This window comes from Solea senegalensis, linkage group LG17, assembly GCF_019176455.1.
Source record: "Solea senegalensis isolate Sse05_10M linkage group LG17, IFAPA_SoseM_1, whole genome shotgun sequence".
Classification (NCBI taxonomy): Eukaryota; Metazoa; Chordata; class Actinopteri; order Pleuronectiformes; family Soleidae; genus Solea; species Solea senegalensis.
In genome coordinates, this window is record NC_058037.1 from 3,042,833 (window position 1) to 3,070,257 (window position 27,425).

The following is a 27,425-nucleotide window of genomic DNA, read 5'->3' on the forward strand; positions in this document are numbered from 1 at the left end:
ACAAGTAGAGAGAGAGAGGAGCATCATGAGAGGAATATAATCAACCACTTGCTCGAGTATTTTACACCAAAAGGCTTGAACAGGTGAACAGTCCCAAAAGGTTCCCTAGTGGAAAGATTCATTTCCACTACAAGTGCTGCTCTTAAACATAACAAGGTAAAAATACATCATATGGATGCACTGGTGTTGGGGACTAACGTTTTTTTCAACAGTTTGATTGAAAATTTATTCATTTGAATATTTAGGGCTAAGAGAAAAGGCTATCAATTTATGCCTATAAAATCAGTATGTTATCAACTATAATATCAAAAATATATCCCAATAAATAGTATCGAGGTAGTGATTTTGTGCACTGGCTCTCTCAACCAACATTTACCACAGCACACATGCATGCAGTGAATAACAGTAACAATTTATCTATCTATAAACTCCAGGAACATCTGTCAGTGTGTGTTTTATACGCAAATCTCTCGAACCGATGGTCAGATTGATTTCAAACTTGACAGGTGTCTTGCTACGGGCACAAGTAAGTGCAGTGCAAAGTTTGGATAAGTAATGCAAAAAAAATTGTTAAATATAATCGATAAAAGAAGCACACACTGGATTTCACCACTCTACTGTAGCCACTCCCCCTGTCACTCACAGTGCTGTGTGAGTGAGACAAAGCTCCATGAAGCTGAGGCAGATGATGAACGCAGTGCTTGACTGGCAAGTAACGCTGCACGGCAGACATCGCGCCATCAAGCTGACAGACAATGAATGCAGGGTCCCCCCAACTACAGCCTGTTCCCCCCCCACTCCTCTCAGGAGGCATTACAGGTCTCTCCGCACCCGAACCAGCAGGATCAGAGGAAGCTTCTTTCCTGCAGCTGTCACCCTATACTCAACTCTAGCGCTGCATCCCAGTGACAACCAACCAACTGTTTTGCAACCATGTAGGTAATTTTTCCATATTTATCGTATGCCATTATGTCAGTATCAGTATTTGCTTTCCACCATACACAAATAAAAATGTCACTGAACTTTTGCTGTGTAATAGCAACTGTGAGCACTCAGACACACCAAACCAACAATTACTAAAAACACACACACTAGTTTAATAAAATGGCACAATATGGATTGAGCAACTTGAGTCAATGCAGTCCAAATAACACGATGTCAATTGAGTGATTTCGATCAATGAATGTCAAACAGCACAATGTAAAACCAAAATGACGGACCTTTGACTGATGTGAGCACAGTAGCAGTGTCTGCCTCTGCACAAGATGTTGCTCTAGCACAACTTACCAAAAGGCTGTGGATCTCACGCAGGAACATGCACATTACGCTATCAAGCAAAGAAAACTGAACAAATTAAAACACCTAGTCACACTCAGGGGTGGGCTTTGACAAAAATCTGGCCCTGGACTTGTTGGTCCAGACTGGCCTACTACAATCCACGCATAGATACTGTGCCAACACGCAAGCCCGTAATAACACCACTATACTGAGCAATTTCCCTTTATATTCTGGAGGCTTGAATAAATAAATGATAACAATACAGTGCATTGCTTACTGCACTCACTCTATAGTACAGGAATAGTGTGGAATGTGTTAAGTTAGAACAAGACTACATGCAAAAAATGAGTCTGCATACAATCAAACCTTTGGCTAGTTGACTAAAGTATGGAAAACAATAGTATAATGATCTGAAAATGAAAAAACACAGTACAGCTCCATATAGCTATTGACAATATATCGCCGTATTACGTGCAGATGTTTTATTGTCATAGTAGTTCATCTGTGTTTTATCAATTTTAACTACTATATATATATATATATATATATATATATATATATATATATATAAACATGTATATGTATGTGTGTTTGTATGTATAAATATTCACTGTGAAAATAGGAACTAAAACCAAAAACTCCTGAAAACTGAAAAATGCACATAAGCATTTGTAATTATGCAATGTTTGAATGTATTATAATATTCTTTAAACACACCTTTCGTGAACTTAATATGCTAATGAGCTTGAACATTATTTCTAATCCTGGCCTGCTCACCAGCAGAGAGATTAGGGACACCTTTCACAACAGATGCACAAACCAGGATTAAGAGAGTGAGGTGAAACATACAGTGACCTTATACTGCTTATATGTTGGTTTGCTTTAATGTTAGGCATGTTGTTTAAATATTACTGATTATTTAACATGGATTCTTCTGATGTTGTTGAAGATCAGCTTCTTTTTAATGAATCAACAAATGTGCCTGACGTAACTGCAGTGACTATTTCATATCTATTATGTATTTTTGGTGGCTCTTTGTCAGTTCTCATAATGTTTGGAAACCTACTTGTAATAATCTCTATTGTTTATTTCAAACAGCTCCACACTCCTACTAACTTCTTGATGCTCTCTCTGGCTGTGGCTGACCTGCTAGTTGGTATTTTAGTTGTGCCTTTCAGCATCATTATTGTTGTAAGCTCATATTTCCGTCTTCAATACATACTTTGTAGAATACGGAGCAGCTTTGATATGATACTGTGCAATTCTTCCATTTGGAACTTGTGCTGCATTTCTGTTGACAGATATTACGCAGTGTGTCAGCCTCTGAGATACAGAAATAAAATAAATGGCCGTGTTGTTGGGATCATGATTCTGGTGTCCTGGACTATTGCCACTCTAAATACAGCCATTCAGACATTGCAGGCCTTGAGCAAAGCACCAAACAGCAAGAAGTGTGTTTTATTTCAACGTAAAACACAGAGTACAATGGTTGTGGGAGTTTTATTTGCATTTGGCATCCCAGCTGTTATAATGTCTACAATCTACCTAAAGATTTTGATGGTGGCACGGAAACAGGCACGCAGCATCCTGAGCATGGCAAAATCTGGTGAAACTGTCAGTAAAATGGAGAAAAAGGCGACTAAAACTCTGTCAATTGTGATGGGGATTTTTCTGATGAGTTGGACACCTTTCTTTACGTGCATCACCTTTCATCGTTTAAGCAATTACCCAATACCAGTCCATGTAATTCAGTCATTAAAGTGGCTTGGATGGTCAAATTCAATGTTAAATCCGTTTGTATATGCTTTCTTTTACAGCTGGTTTCGATCAGCTTTTAAGATGATCATTACAGGGAAAATATTTAAAGATGATCTTTCTAATTCTAAACTCTTTTGATTCATTATTTGATTCACTGACGTGAGTAATCAGGTCTGGCATTAAGGATGAATATATTATGTCTTACATCTTTGTATTCATGTCATATATTTTGGACACATTTTGTCTGTGCTGTACAATAACTGTCTGTTTTTGCGACACAATATATAGAAAACTTCTTCACAAGTACATTTGTAACATGATGCCTGTTACTTATTTAACTGTGTATGCTGCTATTGTCATTTCACACACACACACACACACAATTTCAAACTTCATACAGGAAGACATCTTTAAAAGTTGTTGCTATCAATGTAATTAGTTCAGGTCCTGAGTTTAGCAATGCTTCAAAATAAAAATACTGAATCTAAAAGTAATATTATTATTATCATTATTATTATTATTATTATTGCTGTTTTTTTAAAACAGTGCATTGGTCATTTAGTTTCTCATGCAATAATGAATAATCATAATATTATTTATGTATTAAATAATGCTTGTATTATATAAATTTTAGTTTATACAGTATATTTTACCACCAATGTTTCCTTATCTAAAGTAAAAGTATATAAGTGCACATTAAGCTTGCCCTCGTTACCAGTTTCAAATAAGAAATGTATGATTGTTTTATAATTTTTAATATTATAAATATGTCAGCAGTGTATTATGTTAAGGATTGCCACATATGGAACTCTTCAGTCATCAAAAAAAAAAAAATCCGGCATAATGAAGCAGTATGTGTGTTTTTTCCATTATCAATGGAAAAACCACACTTAACATTATTTTCAAGACATTTAAAATATTTCGATTCAGTAAAATGCAGTAGCTTTGAATTCAATCAGTGTCTCATTTGAGGTTGGATTTAATTTGTTTTTGATAACTTTATGAGACTGAAATAATGTTGACCTTGGAAGGTTGTGATTAATGTGTGAGTGAGCTTCAGATAAGTAAAGGCAGTCTTTTCTGGGTCCTTCTACAAGATGGGGTATGAATTCCAAATAATTAAGGTGCCATCCGAAGGCCCCTGTTATTTCAGTGTATGTTGCACTTCTATTGGTGAAAATCACTGTACCCCTACCACCACATGGTAACCCTGGGGCCTTTAAGCAGGTCTGGGGTACTGAGGTCGTTGCCACTTCACTTAACTCTCAGGATATCATTTGTCACATGTCAAACCCTGTAAGATCCCAATGATCTTTATTATAAAAACATATTAACACATGCATTGAACTACTAATATTTACAATTTTCCTTAAGTATGTGTAACATTTATGAATTAACATAAATAAAGAGTTCCAGAATGATACTTTGAGTAGAGTACTCTCATTTGCATAAAAGTTTCCAACAAAAGCTATATAAATTATACATAGCTTTTATATTATCCACTGCTCAAAAAAAAAAAGGGAACAACACATCCAAGATCTTCATAAATGAAATATTCCAGTTGAAAATAAGAATGATCGATGGAAATTCAAATCATTAACCCATGGAGACCTGGATTCAGAATAATAATCAAAATAAAAAATGGAAAATCACATCACAGGCTGATCCAACTTCTTTGAAAATTCCTCAAGAAAATTCAAAATTACGCTCAGTAGTGTGTGTGGCCTCCACGTGCCTGTATGCACTCCCTATAATGTCTGTGCATGCTCCTGATGAGACAGATGTTCTCGTGAGGGATCTCCTCCCAGACCTGGATCAGGGCATCAGTCAACTGCTGGACAATCTGTGGTGCAATGTGGATGGAATGAGACATGATGTCCCAGAGGTGCTGGATTCAGGTCTGGTGAACGGACAGGCCAGTCTATAGCATCAATGCCTTTGTCATGCAAGAACTGCTCTCATCCCAGTACCTAATGGCAGTCAGAGTACTTTTGGCTAGCACACGGAGGTCTGTGCGGCCCTCCAAGGATATGCCTCCCCAGAACATCACAAACCGGTCATGCTGGAGGATGTTGTAGGTAGCAGCATGTGCTCAGTGTAAACCTGCTCTCATCCGTGAAGAGCACAGGGTGCTAATGGTGAATCTGCCAATCCTGGTATTCTCTGGCAAATGCCAATCGGGCTGCACAGTGTTGGGTTGTCCCTCTTGTGGACTTCAGGCCCTCATACCACCCTCATCGAGACTGTTTCTGACAGAAACATACTCATGGCCTGCTGGAGGTCATTTTCTAGGGCTCTGGCAGTGCTCCTCCTGTTCCTCCTTGCACAAGGAGCAGATAGCGATCCTGTTGCTGGGTTAATGTCCTCCTTCGGTCCCCTCCACATGGTGTACTGGCCTGTCTCCCAGTATCTCCTCCATGCTCTTGACACTGTGCTGGGAGACACAACAAACCTTCTTGCCCCAGCACACATTGATGTGTCATCCTGGACCAGCTGCACTACCTGAGCAACTTCTTTGGGTTGCAGGCACTGGCAAAATGCAAAAGTGACCAAAAATCAGCCAGAAAGGATGAGGACAGGGAAATGGTCTGTGGCCACCACCCGTAGAACCATAATTTTATAGGGGTTGTCTTGCTAATTGGCTCTCATTTCTGCTTGATGTCAGTTACATTTGCATGACAGAAAGTGAAATTGATTCACAACAAGTGTTGCTACCTAACTGGACAGGTTGATATCCCAGAAGTATGATTGACTTGGAGTTACATTGTATTGATTAGGTGTTCCCTGTGTTGTTTTGAACAGTGAACTCATACAATTCTGCCATCTTTTAATGACATCATCCATCTTGTCACACTCCGCCCTCATCTCAGCCCAAGTTTCCTCCTTTTTTCCCCCGCACTCATCTGAGCATGCAATCAGGTTACCTGCGGTGGGAGGACACCTGCTCCCAATCAAGCATGTACTTCTTTCCTGGTTCTCCAGCCTCTCTTTGCCAGATTGTTATAGACCTCTCTGTGGTAAACATTATGGCTCTCTCGAAGATCTCAGTTCTCTAGTGCTAGTTATTTGTTTACATTCTGCTATTTGTTAACTCCTGTGCTCAGAACTTATTCCCGTGTGCATGTTGCCACTGACGCCTACCTTCTCTGCTGTCTGGTTCCGCCTTCACCTTCAGTTTTGTATTGACCATCTCAGCCGTTAATTCTTCCATTCTTCAAGAAACTGTTAAACTGCCTATTGCTTTCACCTGCCTGCTCTTGGGTCCAGTACCACCTCGCCCTAACAGAACAATTTGGCCACAATGGACCCGGCAGGTACAGACTCCCTTTGTCAAGCCCTCACTGCTCATTGGACACCACGACCAGAGTTTAAATGACATTGTGGATGCTATGCAAACCCTTCATCAGGACATAGCCCAATCAACCACCCACTTCAACCAGATCACATCACGTCTTGTCCCATCATCCTCATCGACCGCCAAGGACCCCTCCATCCAACTTCCCGTTCCCTCTGCTCCTCCTTTACAGCTTCAGAAGCCGCAGCTTCCTGCACCCAATCATCTTCATATAGCTTAGACAAAACCCGCATAGCTTTCATAATTTTATTGTCAGAGGATGCAGCAAGATGGGCCGCTGCATTGTGGGAAAGGGGCTCACCCATTTTGCAATTCATATCAATTGTTTTCAGAAGAGCTAAGAAAGGTTTTGACCATCCCGTGTAAGGGAAAGTAGCCTCAGCCAAATAAAAAATTCACCAGGTTCATAGATCAGTTTTTGAATATGCTATACAATTTCATATTCTAGTGGCAGAAAGTGGGTGGGATGATGTTGCCCTTCAAGGCACGTTTACGCATGGACTATCTGATAAAGTTAAAGATGAGTTAGTGGCTCGGGATGAATCACCAAACCGTGACGCGTTCATTTTTCTCTCCACCAGTGTGTTACAGAAAGGTCTAACCCCTTGCAAGCCCCTTGTCTGTGGCCACCACCTAAGTCCCTGCCCAACCCATCCACCTCCCCCACTCACTCATCTTCCTCACCAGCCCCTGTTGAGGCCATGCTGCTGGGACGTACTCGGCTAACCCCTACAGAGTGTCAGCTTCAACTCAAGGTCAGTCTCTGAATCTAATGTGGCCTGTCTGGACACTTCCTGGCTTCCTGTTCGTCAGGGCCACAAGATCCGGCTCATTGCTGAATGGAGGATGATTCAAGAAATCATTCACTTTTTAATTATCTCCTCTCCCAATTCCCTTTGGTTCTCTTTGGAAGATTTTGATTGGTCTGCCAACTCCATCCTTAGTTGGAGTGTCCACTGTCACTCAAACTACCTAAAAACCACTCATAATTCCCCATCCATCTCCGCACCTCCTGATCTGATCAATTTGTTGCTCTCCCCAAACTCCCCAAAGCTCTGGAGACCGCAGATCTCCTTGTTCACCATTTGTTCACGCTCCACGGCATCCCTCAGGATACTGTCTCAGACTGAGGTCCACAATTCTCGTCCCAAGCGTGGGGAGCATTCTGCCAGGCACTGGGGGCAGAGGCCAGCCTAACCTCTGAGTACCACCCCCAGTCAATGGCCAGCCAGAGCGGGCCAACTAAGACCTGGAGGTATCTTGTGGTTTTCAATGCCCTTTGTTCCCATTACAGAAGGAGGAGTTGGCCATCCCTTCTGTTCAGAGAGACCTTTGTTGCTGTCGTCGAATCTGGAGGGAGGCTCGCGCAGTCCTGTTTTGCACTGACTGTCACTGCACTCCTGCCCCCACAAACACTCCAGGGCAAAGGGTCTACCTATCCTCCCGGGACATACCCCTCCTGGTGGAATCCCACAAACTGGCTCCCAGGTACATTGGTCCATTTGAGGTCGACAAGGTCATCAACCCTTCCGCCATAAGGTTCAAGTTGCCTTCCTCCCTCAAGGTACAACCCACATTCCATGTTTCTCTCATCAAACCAGTCTCTTCCAGCCCTAAGAGACAAAAATGTTTGTGTCTCACCAGAAAAAAATGTTTTAACTTGATAGAGTGGTGGGCCGAGGGCAGCCCATAACTAAGCAGAATGTGAGTTTGGCTTCTGAATGAAGGGTTGCCGGTTCAAGTCCCCATCAAGTCAAGGGCTGGAATACCAATGGGGATTGGGTAGCTTGCTCATTGAAAATTGGACACTAAATTTACCCCAGCCACAGGGGCACCATATCTAATCTACTCCTTGTGCTGGTCCCAAGCCCAGATCAATCAGAAAGGAATCTGGTGTAAAATCTCTGCCAAATCCAATGTGCAGATCATTTGCTGTGCACACAGAGAGGCAGCAGGTAAAAGACAAAAAATAAATAAATTAATTAAAAAATAAAGTGGTAGGCCACAAGAAATACATTGGAGGGGCTGCATGTAGCCTACGGGCCACAAGTATGAGACCGCTGGTCGAGAGAGTCATTATGTTTAACAATGCCGTTTCCACTCCAGTTTCACCTGAATCAAGGTGTGACAGAGGGTCGTTAGGGTCACTGATGGGACACATTCTGCTTTTATTTGAGTGCAGGAGTTCATCTGTGTTGTCCTGTGTGTGAGTGTTGACCCTTTTTGGAAGCGAGCTCAGGAGGGCATTGTAGGCTGATAGTTTGTGTCTTAGGCCATGTGTGTTCATGGACAGGGGTTTGGGTTGGGGGCCTTGTTTGTCTTGCAACAGGGGCTTCAACGAAAAAAGGTTGGGAAACACTGTTTTAAGTGAAGGTGCACAATCCTGATGCTTAATTTATCTGATGATTAACTAAAACCTTCATTACAATACAACTATATTCACAAGTTGGTTGATTCAGGTAGTTGACCCAGCACAATGAACTTCTTTAAACACACCTTTTGTGAATTGAATATGCTAATGAACTTGAACAGTATTTCTAATACTGACCTGGTCACCAGTGGAGATATTAGATGATGCTAATTGCAGATGTGAAGTGACATAATTTTAATATAATAATTATATAATATATATATATATATAATAACCCTAATTATTTGTGGACATAAAATACAAGAACATTCACAAGTAGACTGGACACATGGGTAGGGTTGTGGTGAGTCAGCTTATTGATATACTTTAAACACACCTGAATATGCTAATGATCTTGAACATTATTTCTAATCCTGACCTGCTCACCAGCAGAGAGATTAGGGTCACCTTTCACAACAGATGCACAAACCAGGATTAAGAGAACAAGGTGAAACATACAGTGACCTTATACTGCTTATATGTTGGATTGTCTTAATGTTAGGCAGGTTATTTAAGTATTAGTGATCATTTAAGCATGGATTCCTCGCATGTTGTTAGAGACCAGCTTCTTTTTAATGAATCAGCAAATGTGCCTGACATAACTGCAGTGACTATTTCGTATCTATTATGTATTTTTGGTGGCTCTTTGTCAGTTCTCATAATGTGTGGAAACCTACTTGTAATAATCTCCATTGTTTATTTCAAACAGCTCCACACTCCTACTAACTTCCTGATGCTCTCTCTGGCTGTGGCTGACCTGCTAGTTGGAATTTTAGTTGTGCCTTTTAGCATCATTATTGTTGTAAGCTCATATTTCCGTCTTCAATACATACTTTGTAGAATACGGAGCAGCTTTGATATGATACTGTGCAATTCTTCCATTTGGAACTTGTGCTGCATTTCTGTTGACAGATATTTCGCAGTGTGTCAGCCTCTGAGATACAGAACTAAAATAAATGGCCGTGTTGTTGGGATCATGATTCTTGTGTCCTGGACTATTGCCACTCTAAATACAGCTATTCAAACATTGCAGGCCTTGAGTAAAGCACCAAACAGCAAGAAGTGTGTTTTATTTCAACCGAAAACACAGAGTACAATGGTTCTGGGAGGTTTATTTGCATTTGGCATCCCAGCTGTCATTATGTCTACAATCTACCTAAAGATTTTCATGGTGGCACGGAAACAGGCACGCAGCATCCTGAGCATGGCAAAATCTGGTGAAACTGTCAGTAAAATGGAGAAAAAGGCGACTAAAACTTTGTCTATTGTGATGGGGATTTTTCTCCTGAGTTGGACACCTTTCGTTGTGTGCATCACCTTTCATCGTTTAAGCAATTACCCAATACCAGTCCATGTAATTCAGTCATTAAAGTGGCTTGGATGGTCAAATTCAATGTTAAATCCATTTATTTATGCTTTCTTTTACAGCTGGTTTCGATCAGCTTTTAAGATGATCATTACAGGGAAAATATTTAAAGATGATTTTTCTAATTCTAATCTCTTTTGATTCATTATTTGATTCACTGACGTGAGCAATCAGGTCTGACACTATGGATGAATATATTATGTCTACATCTATTCAGGTCATATTTTTTGTCTATACTGTGCAATAACTGTTTTTGCAACACAATGTATAGAAAACTTGACAAGTACATTTCATGTAACATGATGAATCTAATGTTTCCATCCCTCTATAATAATACTTGTTTTACTGTGTATGCTACTTGTCATTTTACACACACACCACACACACCACACACACACACACAATTTCAAACTTCATGCAGAAAGGCATCTTTAAATGTTGTTGCTGTCAATGTAATTAGTTGTCATGACTGTTTTTCAGGAAGGCCTTAACCTAATCAATACTTCAGAATGAATTAAAAATTAATTACTGAACATAAAAGTGATGTGTATATTATTATTACTTTTGTTGAAAACACTGCCCTGGCCATTTAGTCTCTCATGCAATTAGGAAATATTCATATTATTATTTATGAACTAGAGATGTTTAAAAAAATGTATCGACTGGTGATACAATATATTTTACCCTCAATGTTTCCTTATCTAAAGTAAAAGTATATTATTTCACATTTTGTTTGCTCTCATAAACACTTTTAAATAAGAAATGTATGAATGTTTTATACAATTTAATATCATAAATATATCAGCAGTATATTATGTTAAGAATTGCCACATATGTCAGTGCAACCACACCTCTCTGTATGTGCTACTTCTCATCACAGATGCCATTGTGAGCTACACTGCTACACAGAACAATACATATGCAATATAATTTTGTGATGACTGAAGACTTCTATAATATAGAAGTCTTCAGTCATCACAAAATTATATTGCATAAACAGCCTGTGAACCACTATTTGGACTAAAACTATCACTGGAAAAAATCAAGCCATTTAAAACATGTTGATTCAGTAAAATGGAGTAGCTTTGAATTAAATCAGTGTCTCATTTGAGTTTGGATTTAAATTGTTTTTGATGAGACTGAAATAATGTTGATTAATGTGAGTGAGCTTCAAATAAGTAGATCCTAATGGTATTCACTATAATAGTGCATTAACACATGTATTGAACCATTATTATTTACAATTTCATTATTAGTTCCAGATAAATGTTATTTTGAATAGAGTACTTTAATTTGCATAAATGTTTACAAAAAAAGCTATATAAATTATATATAGATTTTATATTATATTAAAACTCGGAAATGTATGCCACCTTTTGATGACATGCTCCGCCTCCTCTCTTAGTTTCCTCCTTTTTCCCCTGCATTCATCCCAGCATGCAGGGGGAGGACACTTGTTCCCAATCCCCTCATCAAGCTTCTACTTATTTCCAGGTTCTCCAGCCACTTGTCACCAGATTGTTACAGACCTCTCCCTTACAGTACCACCTCGCCCTAACAGAACAATCTGGCCACAATAGACCCAGCAGGTACAGACTCCCTTTGTCAAGCCCTCACTGTACAAGGGACACCACGACCAGAGTTTAAAGGACATTGTAAACCCTTCACCGGAACGTAGCCCAATTAACCACCCACTTCAACCAGATCACGTCACGTTTCCTCTGCTCCTCCTCTACAGCTTCCTAAAGCAAAACAGTATGCTGGGGACATGGGGGCTTGTCGGTGGTTTATCCTACAGTGTTCATTTGTTTTTCAGATCCAACCACCTTTGTATAGCTTAGACCAAAACCACATAGCTTACATAATAAGTTTATTGTCAGGGGATGCAGCGAGGTGGGCCGCTGCTTTGTGGGAAAGGGGCTCACCCATTTGTAATACATACCAAATGTTTTCAGAAGAAGTAAGAAAAGTTTTTGACCATCCTGTGCAAGGGAAAGTAGCCGCGGCCAAATGAATGGCAATTCACCAGGGTCATAGATCAGTTTTTGATTTGCCTCTCTGGACACTTCCTGGCTTCCTGTTCCTGAACTGACACTCAATGGAGGATCCCCGGTTCCAGAGGTTTCCTCCACCTCCAAAACGACCTCTCGTATGTTGATTAACGCCTCGATTCTCTGGCAACAGAACACTATTCCTTTAACGGCTTTAGTGGACTCTGGTGCTGATGATAATTTTATTGACTCCCCTGTATGCACTAAGGCTAATATTCCGCTCATCCCTTTACCTAACCCCAAACAGTTGACGCTTGCAACAGCAGATTATTAGCATGCATCATTAACCAAATTATCCCCCTCACTCCATTAGTATCCGATAATCATCAAGAAATCATTCACTTTTTAGTCATCTCCTCTACTGATTCCTTTCCTTTCCTTTGGTTCACGGCATCAACTGGATGAAGCTCCACAATCTACATTTTGATTAGTCTGCCAGATCCATCCTTAGTTGGAGTCTCCACTGTCACTCAAACTGCCTAAAAACCTCTCATAATTCCCCATCCATCTCCACGCCTCCTGATCCGACGTCACTTTTAAGTGGCCCTCTATAGCAGCCAACACTCCAGCCTTTGTATGCCTGGTCCGTCTGTGCCTATTGCAAGGAGAGCCACCAACCTCCCTCTGGTCTTCTACGTCCCATGCTAGTACCTTCATGTCCCTGGTCCCATATCGCTGTGGACTTTGTCATTGACTGCCTATCTCTAAAGGTAATAACACCATTTCTACCATCGTTGACCACTTTTCCAAAGCTGCATCTCCTCATTCACCATTTGTTCAGGCTCCACGGCATCTCTCAGGATATGGACAGAGTGGAGCCAGAGTCACAGCAGGGAAGGACCAGCGATGGGCCACTGAACTGAATCAATACTTCAACCGATTCGATCAGGGCCCCCCTTCCCTCTCCACCTCTGCCCCCACTCCACACACGCCTGCTCTCCAGCGGCTACAGCCACCATCCACCAACCGTCCCCACCTCCAAAACACCTCACTCCACCCCCCCACCCCTCCGCTGCTGCGGAGGAAGATGGAGGACGTAGGAGTGGGGACGCAGCTGGCTGCATGGACCACCGACTACCTCACCAACAGGCCGCAGTATGTGAGGCTGCAGGACTGCAGGTCTGAGGTGGCCATCTGCAACATCGGGGCTCCTCAGGGGACGGTGCTCTCACCATTCCTCTTCTCCCTCTACACCTCAGACTACACCTACAACTCCAGCAGCTGTCACCTCCAGAAGTTCTCCGATGACTCAGCCATTGTTGGCTGCGTGTCTGAGGGGGACGAGCTGGAGTACAGGTCGGTCATCAAGGACTTCGTGGACTGGTGTGAGAGCAACTTCTTGTGCTTGAACACCGGAAAGACGAGGGAGATGGTGATCGACTTCCGGAAAAAGACCCCACCACACCCACCGGTGAGCACTCAGGGCTCGGACATTGAGCTGGTAGATAACTTTAAGTACATGGGTGTTCACCTCAATAATAAACTTAACTGGACCACTCACATCGACGCCCTCTACAAAAAGGGTCAAAGTCGCCTCCACCTCCTGAGGAGACTGAGGTCCTTCGGAGTGTGCAGACCTCTACTCTGGACTTTTTATGACTCTGTGGTGGCCTCTGCCATCCACTATGCTGTGGTTTGCTGGGGAGCGGGCAGCACGGACCGGGACAGAAAGAAACTGAACAGGCTGGTCAGGAGGGCCGGCTCTGTCCGCAGGAGGGCCGCTCGCTGGAATCGGTGGAGGAGGTGGGACAAAGAAGGACGTTATCCAGACTGTCCTCCATCATGGAGAACACACTCCACCCACTGCACTTGACTGTGGAGGGGCTTGGCAGTTCCTTCAGCGGCACCCTCAGTGTAGGACAGAGCGCTACCGAAAGTCCTTCATCCCCACTGCTGTTCAGATATTTAACTCCTCGTAAATGTCCACTCACTTTCCTACTTACCCCTGATACTACTCTATATTAGAGTATAATTTTTATCTTTTTTACTTTTTATTTTTTGTAATTTTCTTACTATTGTATTGTATTGTATTTTTATTTTTATTCTATTCTCATTTCTTAACTGAGCTGTTGTGTATGTGTGTTTCCCCCCCTGGGGGAGGAAAAAAGTCATTAAATTCAATTCAATATTGTCTCAGACTGGGGTCCTCAATTCTAATCCCAAGCGTGGAGAGCATTCTACCAGGCACTGGGGGCAGAGGCCAGAATGACCTCTGAGTACCACCACCAGTCCAATGACCAGACAGAGCGGCCCAACCAAGGCAGCAACTCCCGCAACCCTTCTTCCTGGTCGTCACAGCTGCTCTGGGTTCAGTAAGCACACAACTTTCTGACATCCTGTGTCTTTGTACATTTTCAAAATGCTAAAGCCACAACACCAGTGCACAAGCCACAACAAGAACAAATGCAAAAGCCACAAAATAGAAAGTAAGGCAACATTTCAAAGGTTTCCTTGGTTGGAAGCACAGGGCAGTTTTATATATATTTACACTGTAAAAATAGGAACAAAAAACCTACAATTGCTGTTTTTTTTGCATATAAACATTTAATTATTGTCTTTATTGATCTGGCGAGTGTTCATGGACTGGGGTTTGGGTTGGGGGCCTTGTTCGTCTTACAACAGGGGCTTCAAAGAAAAAGGGTTGGAAACCACTGTTTTAACTGATGGTAACTAATACGGATGCTTAATTTAGCTGATGATTAACTAAATCCTTTATTACAATACAAGTACATACACAGGTAGGTTGATTCAGGTAGTTGACCCAGCACAATGACCTTCTTTAAACACACCTTTCGTGAATTGAATATGCTAATGAGTTTGAACAGTATTTCTAATACTGACCTCACCAGCAGAGAGATTCAGGACATCTTTTACTGCAGATGAACAAACTAGGATTAAGAGAGTGAGGTGAAACATACAGAGACCTTTTACCGTTTATATGTTGTTTTTTCTTAATGTTAGGCAGGTTATTTTAGTATTAGTGATCATTTAAGCATGGATTCCTCGCATGTTGTTGAAGACCAGCTTCTTTTTAATGAATCAGCAAATGTACCTGACGTAACTGCAGTGACTATTTCATATCTACTATGTATTTTTGGTGGCTCTTTATCAGTTCTCATAATGTGTGGAAACCTACTTGTAATAATCTCCATTGTTTACTTCAAACAGCTCCACACTCCTACTAACTTCCTGATGCTCTCTCTGGCTGTGGCTGACCTGCTAGTTGGACTTTTAGTTGTGCCTTTTAGCATCATTATTATTATGAGCTCCTATTGGCGTCTTCATTACATACTTTGTAGAATACGGAGCAGCTTTGATATGATACTGTCCAATTCTTCAATTTGGAACTTGTGCTGCATTTCTGTTGACAGATATTATGCAGTGTGTCAGCCTCTGAGATACAGAAATAAAATAAATGGCCGTGTTGTTGGGATCATGATTCTGGTGTCCTGGAGTATTGCCACTCTAAATACAGTTATTCAAACATTGCAGTCCCTGAGCAAAGGACAAAACAACAACAAGAAGTGTGTTTTATTTCAACGTAAAGCACAGAGTACAATGGTTCTGGGAGGTTTTTTTGCATTTGGCCTCCCAGCTATCATAATGTCTTCAATCTACCTAAAGATTTTGACTGTGGCACAGAAACAGGCACGCAGCATCCAAAGCATGGCAAAATCTGGTACAACTGTCAGTAAAATGGAGAAAAAGGCGACTAAAACTTTGTCTATTGTGATGGGGATTTTTCTCCTGAGTTGGACACCTTTCTTTGTGTGCATCGCCTTTCATCGTTTAACCAATTACCCAATACCAGTCCATGTAATTCAGTCATTAAAATGGCTTGGATGGTCAAATTCAATGTTGAATCCATTTGTTTATGCTTTCTTTTATAGCTGGTTTCGATCAGCTTTTAAGATGATCATTACAGGGAAAATATTTAAAGATGATTTTTCTAATTCTAAACTCTTTTGATTCATTATACGATTCACTGGCATGTGAGTAATCAGGTCTGGCACTAAGGATGAATATATTTTGTCTTACATCTTTGTATTATCGTCATATTTTTGGAGACATTTTTTCTGTGCTACAAAAAAACTGTCTGTTTGCGACAGTGTATAGAAAACTTATTGACACATACATTTCATGTAACATGATGCCTCATGTCTTCAACAATCTAATGTGTCAATGCCTCTATTATAATATTTATCTATTTAACTGTGAATGCTGATATTGTCATTGTACACACACTCAAACTTCAAACTTCATACAGGAAGACATGTTGTTATCAATGTAATTAGTTGTAATGACTCAAGCAATGATTAAAAATTAATTATTGAACACAAAAGTGATATTATTATTATTATTATTATTATTATTATTATTATTATCATCATCAATAATAGAGCTAATTGTTCTTTGCTCTTGAAAACCCAGCTCTTCCAAAAGCATCGTCTGTCCTAGAACTTACCCTCCCCCCTCCCCTCTCTATCTCCTTCTGCACTTGGATCCACCTCAGCACTCTAACCATCTGTCAGTCCACTGTTCATATCTAGTGGAGTTATTTCCAAGACTAACACTATGTAGCATATTCCTCTTTTGTAAGACATGTTGAATAAAAGTGTCTGCTAAATGCTTAAATGTTAATGATATAGTTACTACTTTTAAAAATGTAGTATACAGCATTTTGGAACTTAACTCTCAGCAATAATGTCAAACCCTGTCAGATCCTAATGGTCTTCACTATAAAAGGCATATTATTGAACTATTAATATTTACAATTTTCCTTAACCCTCCTGCTTCCTTAATATCCCACAGCCAGGGGGAGCAGTGTCATTCAGAACTGAGCCGGTGTGTAACATTTATGAATAAAAATAAATAAAAAGTTCCAGACAAATGTTATGTTGTGTACTTTCCTTTGCCTAAATGTTTCCAACAAAAGCTATATGAATTCATACTTATATTGAAGGTAAAAAAAAAATGTTTTTATACTGGGATCACTGCATCTTCAGGCCTCACACTGAAGAGTCCTGACATTTTATTGAGTATGTATGTATGTATGTATGTATGTATGTATGTATGTATGTATGTATGTATGTATGTATATATATATATATATATATATATATATATATATATATATATATATATATATATATATATATATATATATATATATATATATATATATATATATATATAGTTACCAGTTACCTCACAATAAAACTCCTTTTGAAAATAAAATTTATGGAAATGCAGAGAAAAAATGTTTGACTGTGTGAGGAAAAAACAGTTGTTCAGTAGGGGTGTGCGATATGAGATCAAAGTTATATCTTGATATTCCAATGACAATATTTGTGACAGTATTTCACAAAATTTCAAAATGTGATAGATGGAGATGGAGATGTAATATATCATTGCTAATTAATCGAAATGTTTACAAATGCATGGAAAGGGAGTGGACAGCATTTCTGGAAATCATTGATTTGCCGGGAACATCTCCATGTATTCTCTGGCAGACGGCATAAGCAGTAATGGGAGGCAAAATAAGATCTTTAATCTCTCTAATTTAAAAAGAAGAGAGACGAAATACTGGAATAAGCTAAAAGTGAACAAAGAATATCATCCATCCATTCTATAAATCTTAAAATGATCTGATGATGCAGAAAAAGCATTTGATACACTGTATAAATTTGGATTCAAAGACACCTTCATTTCCAGGATCAAAGCTCTATATAGCTCTCCCAGTGCCTCTGTTAGGACAAATTATCAAACTTCTCCAAGCTTCACTCTCCAGAGGGCCACAAGACAAGGTTGTCAATTCTTTCCTTCACTGTTTGTCACTTTAATCAAGCCACCTGCAGTCCAGCAAAACAAAACTATTCAATACAAAAAACAGCAAACCTGCATCACAAGATAAGCCTTTATTGCTTTATTTACTCCAAAACTCACAAACCTCATTCCAAAACTATTAAATTTTCAGTGATTTCAGATTGCTTAATTAATTGTAAATCAATTATATTACCCGCCAATTCTGGTGTTGAACTACCATTATCCACTCCTCAAGTCAGGTAACATCAAATACCTCTCTTTCAAAGCTGTCAGACTTAACACAACTAAACTATACTGTACGGTGGTATGGTGGAACGGTTTGCCCATGGAAAGAGTTGCCACTATAAAAATGATGACCTTGCCAAAAATCAATTACCACTTTCAATGATCCCCACTCAACCCACACCATCTGGTTATAGTCTCAGCATTAAAATCCTTGGGTCCTCACATGTTCATAGTATGAAAAAGGGATACGGCACTTGGGACAAACGCTGTGTTTCTATCATGGTAGGGTTAGGTCAGGCATGTGTTTTGATTAAGAACAGTACCTTTACTTGGTAGGCGGAGTGGGGGCTATGCCTGATGGCTGCGTAGCATGACGTTGTACTGGTGTGAGAACATCAAACATGACAGAACAGACAACGGAGGACATTCAGCAGCTCTTTTGTTCCTGGGCATTTGGGTATTTGGGGGGGCTTGTGCTGGGACCATTGCGAGTTTAGACTCAAGAAATGCATCCTACTCAACTGGAATCAGCAAAGACCCCTTGAATTATTTGATCTTATTTGTTTTTTGGTTTTTGGTTTGTTTTTTTGTCAGTGTGTTTGTCTGTTTCTTCCCTTATGTCCTTGGGTGTTTGTTATGTTACTAAAATGTTAAAAATAAATAAAAAGATAATTGACAAAAAAAAAAATTACATTGATAACACCTAACATCCTGTTTGGTGGGCCAAGGGAGGATTTTGGGCATAGGTAGGGGGTTGGGGATTGAGCTGCCTATTGCTAGAAAACCACTTCACCTGAAATTGACCAGACCCCTGTTCACCCCCAGTGGACTTACTTGGGTATGGTGGTTTTCCCAGCTGAAGGTGGTGTTTCGGCTCCCTTTTCCAGGCTGATGTGAAGACCTCTGCCAGGCGAGCCGCTTCCTCTGCCGTCTTGGGGTCATGCTCTTTGACGCAGCTCTGGATTGACCATTTTCAAGAACTGTTCCAGGATAATAGTCTGATATGTCTTTCACTGTTGACTCTCCTGAGTCTTTGATGTCCATTGAAACATAAGGACTCCGTGCTTTGATTATTAACAGGGGAATCAGACTCACAGCCAATCCATCTTTAGGCCAACGACATTGGGTTTCCTATGGGCTATGGGTTCCCTCTGTGATCTAAAACCAAAACTCATCTGACCGGTCATCTTATCTGGATCATTGTAATCATCATCACCATCATTAACATCATCAAGGCTGTCCTTGAGAGTGTCAGGCGCTGGCTGGTCGTTGTCTCATTATGTGCACTTGCTGTTGTAATAGCGACAACTGAAAATGCATTTGTTTCCATCTCTGCTCTTGACGAGAGGACTCTATTTCCATGTGTTGATCTCTAACTGCTTGATTGAATAAGAGTTTTAACCAGACCTGCAAGTTCCTCCAGCTTCTCATCACCTTTGTCCTATGTCCCTGGACCTGGTCCCGCTTGTCCATTTTTCTTTCCATGTCTTGTCATCATGTCACTGCAGTGTGGGGCCCAGCTCTCTGACACCACTTGTGAGAAAGACCATTAAATGCAGCTAGATAGTACAGTGGCAATGATGACTGCCGATGGTGAGAGGGATCAACATTGACATTTTATTCCAAACAAATCATCACCAGCACAACACCCACACAAAGATCTCAGCACTGACCAGAAACACAGACAGATGTAAAATGGCACCTTTTATACTGTGTCCCTGATTGTCAGCTCTGGTACTACCATTTGCAGGTTACCCATCAATATCATTACTACCAACAAACAATTTATTTTTAACCTAATATTTTTAACATGTTTTTATACAGTTTTAATTATCTTTTTATTATTATTATTTTATTAAAAACAAAATCCACATCCCCATTAGGATTACAATAATCCTATCCATCTTCCACAAGTTCCCCTCTCCTATCTCTCTACTTGGTCTGCCCCGGAACCATAAATAAGTTCCTGCTCGCCTTAGGACTCTTTTACCTGAACACCATGCTGGAACAAGGGAAAAAGGTGAGTGTCTTGCCAAACTTTAACATCTGTTTACTATAGCACTCCTAACACATATTAACACAATTTACCAACAGAACCTACTGACTTCAGTCATTTATTGCCTTTAATATACACATTGTTATTTCCTGTCTTAATTCTCCTTTCTTTCCAGGAGGAGCTGATTGGCCACCACAGCACCTGTCCCAAGACAAACAATCATAATACGAGAAAGGTTTTTTCCAATCAATTCAAACATTCAATAAATACCAAATATTAAAATGTTTTATAGAAAATGTGCAAATGTTCTGTGCAAACCTGCAATAAATTGCCAATTAATATTAAAGTGTCAAGTGCCATTATTTATGTTCAATGTTCAACAAGATACTAATAATGCAATAACCCAAAACCCAAATAGTGCACAATCACCAATAATGAAGTTCCCTTCGTTACACAAGAGTTAATTCAGTTATTTAAATGTTAATGTACAATCGCACTGGATTCTTGGATTAGTGTAGTGGTTCTCAAACTTTTTCTGGTGGGCCCCCCTTTGGAGGAAGAAATTTCCCGGACGGCCCCCCCCGACTCTTACAAAATTGTAACAATGTGTCAAGTTTAACATTTATTGAAAGAAACATCAATATTAGAACAAATGTTTCACGTTGCTTTCAACAATTTGCAGTGCAAATAACATTTTGCTTTAGCAATAAAAATAACCTCAATATTGAGGAATGACTGAGAAAGCAATTTTCAAATAAAAATATGAAATGTGCAATAACAACGTTTTTTTTTTTTATTAATAAATACATGTCCATTTGTCTTGGGTTTTGGTGAATCATCGTTCACTTTGGCTGACGTTGGCTTGCTGTTACTTTCCAAAACATTACAGTCTTTTTGCCCCTGTCAGAAACTTCTCCATTATCCAAACCAGTGTAGAATTTGTTCAGTGTAACAAATTGACTGTAGAATTTACAGTAAATACCTGGCAAAAAAGTTGCCAGTAAAGTATTGTAAAATTTCTGTTAATTACTGTAAAAAGGATTACAGTAAATTATTGGATAACTTTTACAGGTTTTTGTTGTATATAGATTACAGCAATTTCTTCTTGTTTTTTTGGAAAAACAACTATTAATTGTAATCTAGTTTACAACATTATCTTGTATTCTATTCAAATTACAGAGGTTACCTGGCAACTAAAGTTGCCAGTAAATAGCTGTTAATACTTCACAATACAATATGTTGTTGAATGTTTTTACAGTTCATTTTTATTTTTCACATTAGCAGCTTTGCAATATGCATATTGAATGAGACCAGGCTTGCTGTTACTCCAAAATTCATCAACATTGCATTGGATTTTCTTCACCTGTTCAATAAAACCAGAGTCAGAGCTGCAACAAAACAAAACTTTTATTAAAACTCAGCAGTTTTACAACATTCTGAACATCCTTCAGAACTCAATTTGAATCCCCATAAATAAATAACAATGAATAAAATGATATAATGTTAAATATAAGACTTCAGACAGAAGCTGGTTAGCGTAATTAAGCACAGACTGGAAACGGCTTTGTCCAAAACTAACAAAATCTGCCTACTGGCACCTTTAAATCTCACTTTTTAACCTTTTTACTGGGTGTTATGACAGTGCTGGTGCCGGAAGAACAGATTTTGCAGCTGCGGCGGCTAAATCCGTTATTCACACTATATCCCTAACTCCGATAGATGGAGATATGGTTGAAAATTTCCCTTTAAGAACAATGTCCACTCATATAGTGGGGAAGACAAGAATCCTCATCTTTTGCATATGACTTACGCTTAAAGCCATTCAAAGTCCATTAATCGCCTGAGGAGAGAGGAGACATGAGGATTGACTGAGCTGTTCTTTTTCTCATGCACCTTCCCACTTCTTTGGCTGACCAGCTTTGCCATCTTGGTGCAACTGGTGGGGTTGAGTCCAATGAAACATCTGAAATCACAGAATCACATGAAAAGAAACTTCATGAAAAAACTGCACTCACAGCTGCTCCACAAAAAAGAGCAGAATATCAGGTTGTTCAAGAAATATAATCATTTGCCCATCCAATATGAAAAACTACAAAACATCAAAAAACTTAAATTAGGATGTTAATAATAATTTCGATTTAACATGCATTCTTGCCTATGTTGTGCAATATCCCGGTAAACCTCTATTTTCCCCAATTGTCCACCTTTTTGAATAAAAAACACTATTCTATTCCTCTGGTCCCTGCCAAGGGCCCTGTGCTGTTAGATTTCGAATTTTTTTCCGTTTTTCCGATTTTTTGGTGACTCTGGTTCTAAGGACCGGGCCGATCGCCGCTCTCTGCCCGAGGATGAGCGCCTATTTTCGGATACATCAGTGGCAATTTCAACGGGCCATATCTCGGTAATTATTTCACATTTTTGGATGCAATCAACGGTATTATGTTCCTCTGGTTCTTATGGACTAAAACCATGGGATGTTGGATATTGAATTTTTTCCGTTTTTCCGACTTTTTTCGCCCCTCGAAAAACACAAGTGACCGACCGCCGCTCTCTGCCCGAGGATGAGCGTCTATTTTCTAATTCATCAGGAGCCTACTCGCGCCCCTCCCGGGAGAGTGTCCGCGCCCACCACCGGTTGAGAACCACTGCATTAGGACATTATTCTAACTATTGTATTGTAACATTAGTTGGAACTAATGTATGTTACGCTAGCTAGCTTTAGCTGAATTAGTTAACATTAGCTTGTCTGGAATGTTCTCTGAAAACTCTCTCGCTAACTTTCTTTGAGAACATGCAAACCAGGCTGATAACTTACACGGTCCACAAGTTGAATCACATTTTAATTCTGTAGGATATATACGTTCAACTTACGTTTTATGGATGAGTGTTAGAACACAGCGTCTGCTTCCGACATCACCTGTGCAAGAGCTCCTCTTTCAATTTAATGCAATCCGATATCAACAGTATTAAACTGTAATCATCTACAGTCAGAATACAACTTGCATTTTGCAATATGTTACTGTGGGAAAATGCTGTCAGCTACTGTAATTATTTTGGACCCATGATGCATTGCAGAACAAGAAGTTACTGTAAAATTGTATTGTAGAAATTACAGCAATTTGTTACAGTGGGGTACGTCACTAAAATGAGTCCGGGTTACCGCAAAGCCTAAAAGTTCCACCTGCTAAAGTTTAGTTAGAAAAAAACAAAAAAAAACAGAACTTGCGCCCCCACCTGGAAAGTCTCAATGCCGGCCCCACAGTTTGAGAAAGGCTGGATTAGTATGATTAACTAATGTATTATTGATTGATTGATTTATTAATAAATTATATTCATAAATATATCTATATTCCTTTGACTTCACACAGCGCTTTTAACAATATGTGTGCTTTTGACATATTGATGATTAATCTACAATGTAGTAAGTAATGGAATATAAGAAAGAAACATTACATTAGAGGTGTGTCCAGAACTTGACTGGCACTGTAGGTAGAGGTGTGGTTACTCAGCATATTGATATATTTTTAACACCCCTAAAGCGCTTGAACAATATTTCTATCCTGACATTCTGCTCACCAGCAGAGAATACGGACAACCTTTCACTACAGATGCACAAACCAGGATTATAAGCATGGTGTGAAACATAGTTCTCTTTATACTGCTGTGTATGATTCTCTGTGTATGTCTTGATGTTAAGCAGGTAATCAATAATATCAATGATAATTTAAGCATGGATTCTTCAGATGTTGTTGCAGAGCAGTTACTTTTTAATGAATCAGCAAATGTGCCCGATATAACTGCGGTGACTATTTCATATCTATTTTGTATTTTTTCTGGCTTGTTGTCAGTTCTCATAACGTTTGGAAACCTACTTGTAATCATCTCTATTGCTTACTTCAAACAGCTCCACACTCCTACAAACTTCCTGATGCTCTCTCTGGCAGTGGCTGACCTGCTAGTTGGACTTTTCATCTTGCCTTTCACTGTCATCCTCTTTGTCAGCTCATACTGGCGTCTGTATGATCTACTTTGTAGGGTACGGAGCAGCTTAGATATGTTGCTGTGCAATTCTTCCATTTGGAACATGTGCTTCATTTCTGTTGACAGATATTACGCAGTGTGTCATCCTTTGATATACAGAATTAAAATAAATGTCCGTGTTGTTGGGATCATGATCATGCTGTCCTGGACTATTGCCACTCTGAATGGAATTATTATCACATTCCAGGCCCCAGATAAAGGACAAAAAAACAAGAGGTGTGCTTCATTTCAAAATAAAGCACAAGGTACAATAGTTGTCGGACTTTTAATCTCATTTTTATTCCCGGCTATTGTGATGTTTGCACTCTACCTAAAGATTTTCATGGTGGCACAGAGACAAGCACGCAGCATCCTGAGCATGGCAAACTCTGCTGCAGCTGCCAGTAAAATGGAGAAAAAGGCGACTAAAACTCTGTCTATTGTGGTGGGGAGTTTTCTCCTGAGTTGGACGCCTTTCCTTCTGTGTTTGTGCTTTAATCCTTTGAGCAATTATACAATACCTTTTCATGTCATGCAATTTTTTAAGTGGCTTGGATGGTCAAATTCAATGTTCAATGCTTTTATTTATGCTTTCTTTTACAGCTGGTTTCGATCAGCTTTCAGGATGATCATGACTGGGAAAATATTTAAAGATGTCTCTAATTGTAAGCTCTTTTGATCTATAACATACTCGATCTACTTGACCCATGAAACATTTTAATGGGTCAATGCCTCTATGAACATCATGTGTATCTTATTTACTTGTTATTTCCATTCTACTATGTCATTCATACAGGCATACTAATTTAAGCTTCTGTCTTTTACGAGTACTTCACAGGTGAAAATACAATGTTGCCTGATTATTCACATTAAATGACTTTAATTAATGATGCCACATAATAATCAAAAAACATGATTTAGTGTATTTAGTGTAGAATGTGTTTCAGGATATGTGTCAGGCAGTTTCAATGCTGTTCTGTGATACATCAATCTTGCACTTTGCTTTGTAATCATGACTTTGTCAACAACATTTATTCTAACGATGATTAGATGTGTGTGTGTGTGTGTCCTTGTAAAATGTTGCCTTGGTCTGAAAAAAAACAAAAGCTGTAAAACTACTTAGCTATGTTCAAACACTCATATGAAAGCTTGCTTTGAGATTAAAGATATTAATCACTTGCAAAGAAAAGATCTCTGTTTCTCAATCTCTTACACACACAAACCACAAAGTTACCATTCAACACAAGCAAGTCTGTGTGACTCATACAGCAAAATAAAACGTGTATTTGATAACAATAAAATAATAATAACTTAGATTTATAAAGCGCCTTTCACGAAACCCAAGGTCGCTATACAGTTGAAAACAGAAAACGACAGATCACAAACAATCAAGTGGCAAAAACGTGCAGGAATAAGTGTCGCTTCAACAGTGATTTCAAAGTCTCCAGGGTTGGTGCCTGGCAATAGCCAGAGGGAGTGAGTTCCAGAGGGTTGGAGCAGTGACACTGAAAGCCCTGTTGCCAAAGCTTTGCCTCCAGGTGCGGGGAAGGAGAGGAGACCGAGGTCGGCAGGGACAGTTCACATAGAGGAGGAGAAGCTTCAAGATGATCCAGAACTTAGCCGGGAGCCAGTGCAGTTGTTTCAGCATGGAATGGCTTCCTGATCGATTCTAGGCATAACTTTAACAGTACCAAACCGTTTCTCCTTTCTGTACCCAGTGTTGTTTTTGGCAGCCATTCTAGATTTAATCTTAGTTTTAGTCTTTTGGACTAAAATGCTTATTAGTTTTAGTCACATTTTATTCATTTCTATATGTGATAGTTTTAGTCCAGTTTTAGTCGACAAAAACTCAAAAAGGTTTAAGTCCAGTTTTAGTTTAAGAAAAAAAAAAGAAGTGTAGTCTTTTAACAAATAACATTTTTTTCATGAATTGATGCCTACTTCATCATACAAAAGTGTCACACATAAGTTGTGAAAATGAAATTTCCTCCGCCGGTGGTGCGCCGCGACCGACTCTAGGTCGGCTTTTTAAGGCTCTGGGTGACGGTGGTTTCCAGCGAACCCCCACGTCCGGACCTTGCCGCTTCCCGGGGCCACAGACATACACATGTCCCTTAGTCCCCGGCACAGCACCCCAACCGCATCACATCACCAGGGTGGAGAGTGGCCCACGTAAATTGGGCACCAGGGGTCAGCGGCTATGTCACAACCCACCTGACCCATCTTGAAACACTGACCAAGGAATTTTTAGGTTTTAATCAACAGACTACGCGCACAATAAGCAGAAATGTGTCACGGTGGAAGTCAAAATATTGGACTCAATTGCAGGAGAACAGAAGCAGGTTTCAAAAAGGTTTATTTGCTTGGATAAGCAAAAATGAAAAGTTGACCAGAGGTCAAAACAACACTCAGGGAGGGAGCAAAACAGGCTAAAAAAAACAACTCAAAAACACAGAAAAGAAGTCTACAGCCAAGCTGCGAAAACTAAAAAATAAAACGACAGCCTTGCTGCGATACTACCATGAATGGTGAAACTACGAGATACAAACGCTTGAATCGATAACTTGGTCTTCGATGAATACTCATCTGTGACGCACTGACAAGGGGGGAGTGAAGCTTTTAAAGGTGCAGGGGTAATTATCACCAGGTGCAAGTGGTAAAACAACACTCTCTCTTCCATACTCACAAGTTAAGCAGACACACAAGTATCAGCAGTTTTAGAAGACCCTGGTCCAAAACCAGTGGATGGCTCAACCCCTTGATTATGCCAGCTTTGATCCTATAGGTCTGCTCTTGTACACGTCTCTACTAGAGGACACTCACGGTCATCACCATTCACACAACACACCCTGTGGCGTCCTCCAGTCAGCGTTTCTAGCTCATCCACCGGGTGGGGGTGCACAAGAGTCTCGGTGCTGCCAGTGTCCAGAAGAGCTCTGGCTGGCATTCCATTAACAGTCACATTGATAACCTGCACGTAAGCAGTACATCCATGTTCATTCAAAGGTCTAGGGACAACACACATCCCAGTGATTTTAGCTTCCTTGACAGGGCATTCCCTAACTTGGTGTCCTTGTTTAACACAGTAATGACACAGTAGGTTGTCTCTACCCTTGGGGGCTAATGGATGTGGGTCTGTA

At 40.0% G+C, this 27,425-nt stretch overlaps 4 protein-coding genes and 1 long non-coding RNA gene across 5 annotated transcripts; 4 read left to right on the top strand and 1 right to left on the bottom strand.

The window, feature by feature from the left end:
- Positions 1 to 2,076: 2,076 nt before the first annotated feature.
- Positions 2,077 to 3,374, top strand: LOC122784305 (trace amine-associated receptor 1-like). The gene has a single exon (XM_044049511.1). It carries the CDS (start codon positions 2,203 to 2,205, stop codon positions 3,172 to 3,174), a length of 972 nt encoding a protein of 323 aa, XP_043905446.1. The 5' UTR covers positions 2,077 to 2,202; the 3' UTR covers positions 3,175 to 3,374.
- A 5,785-nt stretch (positions 3,375 to 9,159) lies between these two features.
- On the top strand, positions 9,160 to 10,739 carry LOC122784414 (trace amine-associated receptor 4-like). Its single transcript, XM_044049679.1, has one exon. The coding sequence runs from the start codon at positions 9,337 to 9,339 to the stop codon at positions 10,306 to 10,308; it is 972 nt and encodes a 323-aa protein (XP_043905614.1). The 5' UTR covers positions 9,160 to 9,336; the 3' UTR covers positions 10,309 to 10,739.
- Positions 10,740 to 15,092: 4,353 nt separating this feature from the next.
- LOC122784329 (trace amine-associated receptor 4-like) lies at positions 15,093 to 16,585 on the top strand. The gene has a single exon (XM_044049556.1). It carries the CDS (start codon positions 15,213 to 15,215, stop codon positions 16,185 to 16,187), a length of 975 nt encoding a protein of 324 aa, XP_043905491.1. The 5' UTR covers positions 15,093 to 15,212; the 3' UTR covers positions 16,188 to 16,585.
- Positions 16,586 to 21,654: 5,069 nt separating this feature from the next.
- On the bottom strand, positions 21,655 to 23,406 carry LOC122784215. Its single transcript, XR_006362152.1, has 2 exons — positions 23,137 to 23,406; positions 21,655 to 22,228 (listed from the first exon to the last, which is right to left on the bottom strand). It is a non-coding gene; the product is annotated as an uncharacterized LOC122784215 (long non-coding RNA).
- A 499-nt stretch (positions 23,407 to 23,905) lies between these two features.
- On the top strand, positions 23,906 to 25,468 carry LOC122784396 (trace amine-associated receptor 4-like). The gene has a single exon (XM_044049649.1). It carries the CDS (start codon positions 23,933 to 23,935, stop codon positions 24,962 to 24,964), a length of 1,032 nt encoding a protein of 343 aa, XP_043905584.1. The 5' UTR covers positions 23,906 to 23,932; the 3' UTR covers positions 24,965 to 25,468.
- Positions 25,469 to 27,425: the final 1,957 nt, after the last annotated feature.

Bases quoted from the DNA above. Each gene is read 5' to 3' on its own strand.
- LOC122784396 (XM_044049649.1), top strand. From the start codon at position 23,933: ATGATTCTCTGTGTATGTCTTGATGTTAAGCAGGTAATCAATAATATC.
- LOC122784414 (XM_044049679.1), top strand. From the start codon at position 9,337: ATGGATTCCTCGCATGTTGTTAGAGACCAGCTTCTTTTTAATGAATCA.
- LOC122784305 (XM_044049511.1), top strand. From the start codon at position 2,203: ATGGATTCTTCTGATGTTGTTGAAGATCAGCTTCTTTTTAATGAATCA.
- LOC122784329 (XM_044049556.1), top strand. From the start codon at position 15,213: ATGGATTCCTCGCATGTTGTTGAAGACCAGCTTCTTTTTAATGAATCA.